The sequence below is a fragment of the Pteropus vampyrus genome, unplaced genomic scaffold (genome assembly GCF_000151845.1).
Source record: "Pteropus vampyrus isolate Shadow unplaced genomic scaffold, Pvam_2.0 Scaffold102, whole genome shotgun sequence".
Taxonomy (NCBI): Eukaryota; Metazoa; Chordata; class Mammalia; order Chiroptera; family Pteropodidae; genus Pteropus; species Pteropus vampyrus.
Window position 1 is genome coordinate 4,521,389 of NW_011888883.1, and position 11,541 is coordinate 4,532,929.

An 11,541-nucleotide genomic window follows, 5' to 3' on the forward strand; every position below is an offset into this window, starting at 1 on the left:
ATTTTATTTCAACTGTAAATGTACCCAATATATTTAGTATTTTGTTTATAAATACTAAATGTATACATCATGCATCTCATAGAATATGTAAGCCATGTTTATGGGAGCCAATGAGCTATGCTATGCACTTGGCACTTAGGGTATAAAGATGATTAAGAGATGGCCTCTAGCTTCAGATAATTTACAGGTTTTAAGAATACAAATATATTTGATAGCAGTTAAGTCTACATTTATTGAGAATATTAGGACAGCAAAGAAAGAAAGAAAGGCTTAGATAAGAACTAGTAATTATGGAGCATATGGACCCATTTGAGAATCTGAAAAAAATCATGGAATGTCCTTTACTTCTACAAAAGTACACATACATACAAAACTGCTCATAAAATTTCAGGATGTTGCATATTTCCTGAAAGCCTATTCATCAACTCTGTTCAAAATAATCACAATTTTGACCTTGAGGCTACTACTACATTGTAGCGGTAGAGATAAAGTACATTTCTTTTTTACAGATCGCAATTTGAGATTTTCAATGATTATGTATTCTAACGATGTAAAAGTTCACAATTTCTATTGATAGGCCATAATACCACAAAAAATTTTTTTAAGTAGAATGAAGGGAAGATAGAGAGGGTCTTAAAGTTCTGGCCAAACTTAAAGAAGCAAAAATGGGCTTCCGCTGCCTCAGCCATTGGGTGGCTCTGCACTACCCAATGGCCAGGGGCCTGAACAAGGGTCACAAGGTGACAAGAACGTGAGCAAGCTGAAGCACAGGTGCCACTGGTGTGCCTCACCAAGCACATGAAGTTCGTGCAGGACATGATCCGAGAGGTATGCGGCTTTGCCCCCTACAAGAGGAGCACCATGGAGCTGCTCAAGGTCTCCAAGGATAAGCGGGCCCTGAAGTTCATCAAGAAAAGGGTGGGGATACAATAGGTGCCAAGAAGTGAGAGGAGCTGAGTAACGTCCTTGCGGCCATGAGGAAGGTGGCAGCCAAGTAGGGCTGACTCCCTTGCCCCCTGCAATAAAGCCTTTTCAGAACCAGGGGAGAAAAAAAGAAGCAAAAATGAGGAATTAATTTTCCTAGGCAGGAAAGGGTTGATTTTTCAAAACATCACCTAATAGTGCACAAGACAGATCAGAGATGATTCAGGTAACTAAGACTCAGAAATCATCTAAACAAGTAAAAGTTCAAGGTTTTCAAACTATTTCCTGAGTTTGTACAATGCTTTTCTCCAGCCTCAATCCTGGAGAATACTCTTCTAGTAACTGAACTCTGCTTTGGGTGGGAATTCTGGTTGAGCCAAACCTATAGTGTACTGTGTGTACTTGGTGGTAAATGGGATCAGGGATGGAGCAGAAACAAGGCTGAGGCAAAATAGGAACACATGGCCAAAAGGGTAAACTGAGGGTGGATCCAGAGGCCCCAGAAAATGAGAAAAAGACTGTCCTGGCCCTATACAAAAAGTCCAGACAAGAAAGAACAAGGTGAGTGGGGAAAAAAAAAAAAAGAAAAGAAAAAAAGTTTTTGTATAAGTTTACTTTTTTTTTTAAAGGGAACTACCAGTTAATGCTACAATTATATTTTGATGTATATTTTGGTGCTACAAAACTGTAGCATAAGGAAAGCTTATCTAAGTGCTATTTTAAATGTCTTATATATTTCATCCCACGAATATCCAGTGAAGAAGCAATTTTCCTTAGACTTTTCCTGAATCTAAGCACAAACATGATGTTCAAGCTAATTCTCTGGATTACTCTTTACAAGTGGAAGAGCTAGTATAACAAATAGTCTCTGCATTTACATTTAGGTGGAAGTCTTCCCCCACAGTCTTATCTAATCAACGTATGACTTTTGCCTCAGTTTCCTACTTCATACATATAATTTAATATTAGGATATGAGTTACAACAGGAAGTTATCTTTTACTTAAAATTTAGACTTGATATTTCAAATTACCTTGTGACAGTTCAAATTGTGCAAAAGATATATGTACAAAAGCAAATTTCTTGCAGTTTGCTCTGGCCATCTGAAAATAGTCACGTGCATCATCTGGCTCTTGAATACTGTAATAAAGATTTCAGAGTCAACTTTTCAGAAAAAGTATAGAGCTACCTAAGTTTGATAATTCCTTATTCTATTTTCCAAAAGACATAGGGTATTGTTTTTTTTAGGTGTGTAAGATTAAATACCACTAAGTTATTTTTTAAAATCTTTTTTTAGTCAGTCAAGAATTAAGAAACTTTTGTGGAAACATGTACATTTTAAAGAGAACTTACATTACTCACTTGCTAATTATAAGAAAAAGGATTTGTTCAAAAAATATTAAATTTTTTACAAGTAATCCTGACCAAAATATTTTAATTTTATCTTTTTGTAACGTAGTTATGTGTTATGTAACATAGTTAAATGTAGTTAAAATGCTAATACTTACGCTTTTAATTCAGCAAATCTCACTTGAATTCGAGCAAAACTCTCATTTTGGCCATATTTATCTGGAGGAAGTGCTTCAATTGCTTGACTGTAACGACCAATCAATTTATTTAAAAGGGCATCATTTAGGGGGATACTGTTTTTCTCTAGTTTGAGCAACAAATTCAACCAGTCCTCTGGGTTGTTGGCCATCATCATAATTTGGTTAACAGTCCCCGAATTATCTGAATAAAGGGAAAAAAAGTATAAAAAAAAAAGAAAAAAAAAAAGAAAAAAAAAAGTAAGAAAAGACATAAAAACAAACATTGAATTGCACTTTTCCTTCAAATTACAGTTATCAGTGTATACAATATCAATGTACACAAGCTCCTTAAAATACTTTTTAAAAATTTTAATAATTTTTATAAATATAAGCTTATTTAGTACATATATATCTTTTATGAGGGTATATTTTACTCCAAAAAAAAGCTATATATTTGGAAAGAAAAATTTAGAAATAAACTTTTTTATAAGTAGCTTTAAAAAACCATATACAGCCTAAGGAAATGTTATACTGTAGCACCATAATTCTATTTTAGTATCCTAACTACTCAAAGAAAACCTAAACCTCTCCCTCGACTATCAGTATTCATTAAAAACTTAGATACTTAATACCCCAGTCCTCTTGTAATCTTTTTTTATCCAACATTATCTCTATGTATTTCAAACTTACTTTTAAACCAACCAAACAAAATCAGTTTACAAAAGATAAGCAACTGGTATGGTCATTTTTTTTTCTCCCTCCAAGTTACCTATATTTCTCCATAATTTTCACAATGTATTTATTTTTTACTTTCTTTAGTGTTAAATGCTTTAAAAAGACAACTTGAATTAATGTCAGTTTCCTGTTTATGATATTTTAATCATTACTATTTTCGTCATTTCTCAGAGAAACTATCATTCCTTCCATCAGTTTCAGTTAGCCTAGACAGGGCTAAATCTTTATTTTCGCAAACAAAATTACTGTTTCTGCTTTCTACTAAAACGGAACATTCATAACTTTGTTTTTTTATATTAAATGTAATCTGGTCTGATCTTAACTTAATTTTCCATTTTTCCTCCCAATGCTTTCTTAACAAACTGGTCTGTGAGATGTCTAAAAAACACTGTCTTTGTAGATGTATTCCTCATGGCTCTGAATACCCCATTCTGCCTCTATTCAACACTTAAAGCATTGTCTTTATTGATTTAGTATTCATTTGTTGCTGAACATATATTACATGTAGCATAATGGTTTCATAAATTCTTCTCATTTAGAAACCATGGTTTTAAGCATCTTTGAATCTTCCTCAATACTCGATCTAATGTCGTACATCCCAATTATCAATATATGTTAATAATTTCTTAACATATATTTGAATGAGCTAAGGATTTAAAGAAGGACTTTGAATGAGCTAAGGATTTAAAGAAGGACTCATCTACCTTGGTATACAAGCTTTCTTAGCATTATTTAAATACACATAATAAAGTATAGTGGTACTCTATTAAGATTTGCTTAACACCAACATGTCTTCCATTTATTTTCCATCCCTCATCCATTTAATCGTTAGTATACACATGACAAACTTATCCAAAGGTCACTTTTCAAATGACCCCAACAATATGAAATATAGTAAAGAATTAGGCTTCTGAGCTAATACTTTTTATAAAGGTTGGGTATTAAAATTTGGGCACTTTCGCTCATTAATCATTCAATAAATATTTAAGTGCCTACTATGTGCCAAGCACTTTGCTAAGTAGATATAACAAAACAGATTAAAAAACATGCCCTCACAGAGCTCACATTCTAGTGAAGACAAACAATAAACACATTAATAAATCAGATATAAGGTGATTAGTACTATAGAGAAAAATAATAACAAGAAAGGGAGATTGGGGACACACTTCCACTCTAGCAGGTTGCTATTTTAAATAGGTGAGTTAGGGAAGGCCTCACTGAGATGATATTTGAGCATGGCTTGAAGAAAGTAAGAATGGGCAGCTATCTAGGGAGTGGTGTTCATGGCAGAGGGGAAGAGAAAAGGCACTGGGGTTGAGCTGGTCTAGCATATAAGAGAGACAGCAGAGAAGCCGCTAGGCTGGAACAGAGTGAGGAAAGGGAGTAGGAAAAAAAGGCCAAGAGAGTAATAGGAAGATTCTCCAAATCAGAAACTGAGTGTTTGACTTTAAATTTATACATAATTCTATTAAGTTGATGAGGCTTTCGTAGTTTGCAGCAAAAAAGTAATAGAAAAAAAATAGTATATCTACTGATGACAGGCATCAGTAGAAATAACAGCAGACAATAATTGAAGAGTTAAGAAAACTACCAAGTGCACTGTAATAAATGGTAAGTTTCCATTTTTCAGAAAGCAGAAAATTGTGGTAATAAAAGAGTTAAAATATAAAGTATGTGTACAGTACTCTAAATGGTGAGCATCAATTACTGACAAAATTATATTATGTGAACACACAGTGGTTAACATTTTATTCCTTTTCCTTAAAGGGCACTCAAAAAGGAAAAACTCACCTGTAGTATCAGCAGAGACTTTATTCAAGCTTAGCTCATCAGTAAGGTCTTCATTTTTAAATTTATTTTTAAAATCTCTCACTTTGTTGATTATTGAATCAATTGTCAATTCTCTGCCACTTAAATCCTCAGCCTCCATTTCTAAGAAAAAAAAATGGAACTAGTCACAATTTCTATTTTTACTAGCATTAAAAAAAAAGTTGCAGCTAGCCTTTTAGAACCAGAAGTCTAAAGCATTAGCTATGTGAACACATCTTAACAAAGCTATATGAAGGCAGTATTTGTGAAGCCTTGTGCATGAAAACTGTGCATATCTGAAGTTTGGCCATCAAAGTTTTCGATAGGCTAAGAATGTTTTCTTTCCAACAGAACTTCCAGGAAGCCATTCACAACACAGAAATTGCTGCCCTTCTTTTCAAACTTTCCATTTTTCTTCAACATACTGAATGCCTTCCTTTCACTCTGTCTCCAATTTATTTTCTCTGGGCCACCTGCAAATTGTCATTTTAAGAAAATGTGATGGAATGTTCGTTTGGATTCTGGTAGTGACATACATACATAAAGAATCCTTTTGGTAATGTGAATAGCCATCCCTTTACTCACTTGCTTTATATGCACAAACCTGCACACTGCAAAGTCTTTCAAAATAGAATACATACAACATAGCCTTTTACTGATAAATGGGATATCATAAGGTTTGTTCTAGTGCATATCTGGTAGAATCATGATTTGCTAACTTAATCACTCTAATACCAAGAATCAACTGTATTCATATAATATCGAGCACTTGCTCATCTGCGTGGTGATGTTTGGTAAACAAAGTGTCGGCAGTCTGCCTGTCAATCTCATCTTTGTAATTCTCAAACATCAGCCCAGTAACCCAGGATCACTGATATCAATACCGCCACTGACCTCAAGTTTAACAATGAAGGGGCGATAAAGTGGGCTTCTAGGTATCACCTCTTGAAGTCAGGTTCGAAAAGTAACTGTCAGAACACAGCCACCATCTCCTCTCCCTATTCTAAAACACCACACAAGAGAGGATATGTCTTTTGGGAGACAATCTCGTGTACCCAAACTCTCCCCAGGTGTCTCGCCAGGCCCACTTCACAGCGCGGTCCACACCCATCTCCTGCTTCCGGGATCATAAACAAAATCTTTGGCTACACCCACTGGATTGGCGGAGGTAGCTAGACCTCCCCTCCCCCTCCAGCTCGTTTAGCTGCGCCCTATGTCGCCTGCCCCAATCTGAGCCGCTCCCATCCCGCCCCCACCACTTACTCACCCGCGTGGCTAAAGAGCCTACACACCAGCCGCCGCCGTTCCTCCTTGAACTTGCGAGGCCGAACGAACCTCCAGAAAGCCGATTTGAGAAGAAAAGATGGAATCCAAGCCCTTCTGCGCAAACACGTTTGAATTTCCCCGCCGCTATTGCCGCGGCCCCCTATTGGTCGTTGCTGGTCACGTGGAAACGTCTTCCGTGATTGGTTCGTGTCCGTCGACACCTCCCCTTTCTCTGTGTCCCTTGAGTCCCGCCCAGGAAGGTTCGCCCTGACGCCACCCGCGCGGCTTCTGGAGTCCTGGGTTGCTGGCGCTTGATCTGCATATCCCTGGCGCCTGGAGGCCGGCTTTTCGGCACCTCCCAGTTTAACCGCGCCAAATTTTTCCTGGGGAGGGAGCCACTCCGGGGAGGAATTACCTGGTAAGAGGAAGAAGGGGGCAGGGACGCTGCTCCCAGCATCTGGACCTAAAAGGTGCCCTCTGAGTAGGTCCTTGCCCACTGACCACCACCCCACTCTTTTGTCCTCCACGACCCCGCTGACCCCGGCGCTCCTCACTGCCGGGATTAGGCAGGATGTGGCAAGAAAGGATGGTTCACAGCGCTACCTTCAGCCCTGCCGCCAGCTCAAAAATCTCGGTGCTTTGTGTCCTTGAGTTTCCACACCCTTTCACGACCCTTAAGTGATTCCATGCTTCGTCTTCAAGCCAAGGCACTCCCTTTTGTCAGAATTTTGCGCAGAACTAACATGCCAATCACGATAGCCATATCTGACCTCTGTTTAATCTCCACTTCCCCTCCCTGCCCCCCGCCGCTCCCCGATCCTATCCCACTTAAGAGCTCAAGTGTTCTCACGGAAAGGTCACTTCTCGAGTAATCTACGCAGGTGCGGGACTCTGCTAAGTGGCTTTGTGATCCAAGGCAACGAGATGTCTGTTGTACCAGCAACCTGACATGCTCTATGGGAGGAGAGGTTGTTTGGTTTTGTGTATGTGTAGGAAACTGACTGCAACTGTCACTTGTTAACTCCACAGCTGTTCTTAGAACCTTGCATTCCCAGCTCTGGCCAGCCACCTGGCCAACGTGAAAGCCTTTCCTCACTTAACGCATCTTTCCATACATAATGGCTGTTTTTTTGCTTCAGTAGAACAAAGTGATTTGCTACACGACATCATGGTTGACTAATCACCTTTGCACCGTTGGGTCTAACACTGCCTTTAGTTGGAAGACATGTACTATTCCACCAATTCCTGTTGATCTCTTTAGCGTCTTAAAATTTGCATTTTTGTGAAAATACTGCTGCTGAATAACTTCACCTTAATACTTCTTTCTGTACATTCACTCCTTTGATGATCTCCAGTCTTATATTTTTAAGTACCATCTATACATTAATGACTCCCAAATTCATGTCTCCAGCTGAGTTCTTTTTCCTGAACTCCCGACTCATATACCATTGCCTACCTAACATCTACACTTAAACCTCTCATATGCATCATAAACTCAAAATATCCAAAACAGCCCCTGATTTTCCCTCTTCCTCCCATACCTGCTTACAAAATCTCCTCTGTTAAAGACAAATTCATTGTTCCATTTTTAAGTCAAAAATCTTGGTGTCATTCCTGACCCCCACATCTAATCCATAAGCACATATGTCAGGTCTAATAAGATATTCCTGGAATTCTACCACCTCTACTGCTACCACCCTAGTCCCAGGAATCTTCGATGCTTACCTTGATTACTGCAGCAGCCCCCTGGCTGGTCTCCTTGCTTCTGCCCTTGCCTCACCTCAATTTATTCTCCAGCACAGCAGAATAATCTTAAATCAGATCATGTCACTCCTTTGCTCAAACCCCTTCAGAACTCCCTGTTTCACTCAGAATAAAAACCCAAAGTCCTTACAATGGTCTAGAGCTGTGATGTTTAATATGGTAACCATTAGCCACGTGTGGCTATTGAGCACTTGAAATGTGGCTATTGCAACCAAGGAACAGAATTTTTAATTAAGTTTAATTAAGGTTAATTAATTTAAAATTAAAAACTAAAGAGTTCAATTATTGGAAGACTATTAAATATATTTGGAACAATCAGGTATGTGAATTAACCTTTTGAAATGTAAATTTTGTTAATGCAGATTAAATACTATACATACTGGATTTTGAAGACTTAATCTGAAAAAATAATGTAAAATGTTATTAATAATTTTAAAAATATTGATTACAGTTTGAAATTATATTTTTGATATCTTGTATTAAACAAAATATATTATTAAAATTAATATCTCCTGTCATGGACCAGAAGAGACTAAAGAGATATGACAACTAAATGCAGTGTGGTATCACACTGAATTCTGGAACAGAAAGAGGATATTTATGGAAAAACTGATGAAATCCAAATAATAAATAACTGAAGTTTAGTTAACAGTAACATACCAAAGTTGGTTTCTTAATTTTGACAAATATACCACAGTAATGTAAGATCTTAACAGTAAGGAAATTGAATGAAGGTGTATACCAACTGTACTATCTTCACAACTTTTCTGAAAATCAAAACTTACTCCAAAGTAAAAAAAAATTAAAATTTAATTTCACCTGTTTCTTTTTACTTTTTTAATTTTGCTAATGAATATTGAAAATTACACAATGTGACTTCCATTGTATTTCCATTAGACAGCAGTGGTCTATCAAATCCTGTAGTTTTATCTATCCGACCTGTTTATCATGTTTATTTTTTGACTCTCCACTCCCCCGCTAGAATTTATGTCTCCTTTGTAAGTGAAGGTCCAGCGAAGATAATATTATACTACAATTACTCATTTGGCTTAAAACCACCTTCATCTGACAATGAATAAACTTGTTTATTTTCAGTTAAGATTTTCAAAAAACAATAAAATTCACCAAAGGATTTTGACTTTATTTTAAGATGGAAAGTTTCACATCTTTTTTACATAAAAGTTTAGACTGTGTAACTTTGTCACTTTTTTGCTAATCTGATGATTTTCAGTCAGCACATCTGCCTTTATAATTCAATTATTGAAGTCATTTTTATGAGTTCGCAAAGTCCCAAACTTCAGTTTCAGAAACTGTTTCTCATACTTGGATTTACTTTGTAAATGGGCAGAGGTTAAATTTCTAATCAATAATAAATCCAGTTCTCACAGCATGTAATCAGTTATACACTGCTTTCTGGTGATTTATTCTAGTATAACATGTTTTTAATGTACCTGATTTGGGTACATATAGAAATCGTGGGAACTGGTAAGAATGGTGAGAGCCTGTCAGGAAAGCTATATACTAGAGAATGGATCAAGCCTTTCCCAAAAGAAGAAAAAAACGCAAAGGACAGCTAACAAAGTTCTCCATAGATTATGAAGAAAAACAGCAATAACAGCATAGATTATGTTCTAACCAAGAAGAGCTGCAGTGACAGTTTGGGACCCTACTTGGACATCAGATATTGTTTAGTTATTCAGGCAACAGATTATATTAACAAATGGCAAAAAAAAAAAAAAAAAGTAGAATTCCTATTTTCTCTACCATGGAGAATAATATTCAAACTAACAATCTTAAAAACAAATATAGTTGAAACTTGTCAGGTAAGGCTATATAAGAGAGGCATTTAAATTTCAAATTCTCTGATATAAAATAATTCTCTGAATTATTTTCTTATTTTAGCCATATGTTTTCAGTCTCTGCTGTGAAAAGGAAACTCACATAACTGTGTAATGTACTTGAGAAACAGAATATTGAAAAATTTGCATTATAATCCCAGAAACATGTTCATGATCTCTGAAAAGTCATAATAAACAGGAACAATCATAGAAAATTAGAAATGTACAATGTTTCTTTTTAGAAAGGTAAAACTTGGAAGCTATAGGTCTATATAATCTTCATGTGAACTTTTTGGAAGCAGATATCTCATGATCCATTAAGAAAAACCCCTATAGAATGTCCTAAATTCTCATCGTGTTGTTGTTGTTTTTTTTTCTGAAATTAGGGAAGGCCATAAATATAGAATATCTTAACTTTGGCAAAGAAAGTGATACTCTTATTGTTTTTGTAGAAAAGAGAGGGGAATGTAAGCTCTATGCTGTTAATGTGAGATGATTCTGCAACTCTACAGACCATTATTCTCAAAAAAATATCGCTAAATGGTTTGAGGAGAACTTCAGGTTGACCCCTAGTGGAAGGCCTCAGAACTCTGTCCTTGGTCTTATTTTAAACTACGCATTTTATCTGTATGACAAACAAATAGAAATAGTGTTTATTAATTTTGCACGTACTAATTAAAACAAGAAAGACAAAATGTTAGAAGAGAATAAGGACAAAATGAACAATATGAAATTTATAGAAATAAATGTAAAACCACACATGTAGGTTTATAAAAACTCTCAAATACATAATTAGAGTACAGCCGGTTGCAGAAACGTGGTCTAGATTTATACTCTGAAAACAACAAAATCTGCACAAAATAAATAAAACAAACATTAGACATTAGCAGCACAGGAGAGTGATCTCTGAGAGTAGAGAAATAAGTGAGCCCTGAGGTTGTCCCTAGATTACTTCCTGGAAAGAATTACCAGGCTGCAGTGTAGGAATGGGGAACACAAGCATTACCTGGCATTCTCCGTAAGTTGAGATAGAATTCAGAATTTGGGATAGCCAAGACAACTGAGATTCACTGGGTACCAGAGTACCAGAGAAAAGAAGGCAGTACAGAGAGAACTCTGGAAATCTATAACGAAGCCTCTTGAGGCTCCAGCTGAATACTGATGAATACATGTGTCTGAGGAAACTACCCTAAGGCCAGAGGAAAATAGTAGCATAAAGAATGGAGGGAATATTCTCAAGAGCTCATAAAGAGCAAGGAATAGTTTATGTTTCTCAATAGAGCAGCGGGCAAAAGACACATGCTATTACCTCAGTACCGGGACAAAATTAGCCTTAGACTAAAGGCTGCACTAGTCCAGCCTAATAAGGCTAAAGAGCAAGACTTGAAAGGATCAGACTGTTTCCATAGAATTTAACTTTATCCCTGAACAAAGCTCAAGAATAATTATAGAAATAGAAGAAAATTCAAACAGGTCAAATTCACAATGTCTGGCATCTAACTGAAAACATTACAAGGTAGTTTAAGAAGCAGGAAAATGTAACTCTAAAAAAAGACACAAAAACTAATTATTACTGTATTTCATATGTTCCAAAAGTAAGAAAATATGAATATGTTAAGGAGAGATGTAGAATATATGAGAAGACCCAAAACAAACATCTAGAGATGAAAAATATAGT

At 36.3% G+C, this 11,541-nt stretch overlaps 1 protein-coding gene across 1 annotated transcript in view; it reads right to left on the reverse strand.

Annotated features, from left to right (window-relative positions):
• The window catches only part of TTK (TTK protein kinase), a 45,923-nt gene extending 39,478 nt beyond the window's left edge, over positions 1–6,445 (reverse strand). Inside the window, exons 1-4 of the mRNA XM_011364903.2 lie at positions 6,263–6,445; positions 4,978–5,118; positions 2,431–2,653; positions 1,956–2,062 (exon numbers count right to left, since the gene is read on the reverse strand). Coding sequence (XP_011363205.1) covers positions 1,956–2,062; positions 2,431–2,653; positions 4,978–5,116 — 469 coding nt within the window. The 5' untranslated portion in view covers positions 5,117–5,118; positions 6,263–6,445. The remainder of the gene's footprint in view (positions 1–1,955; positions 2,063–2,430; positions 2,654–4,977; positions 5,119–6,262) is intronic.
• Between the last annotated feature and the right edge of the window lie 5,096 nt (positions 6,446–11,541).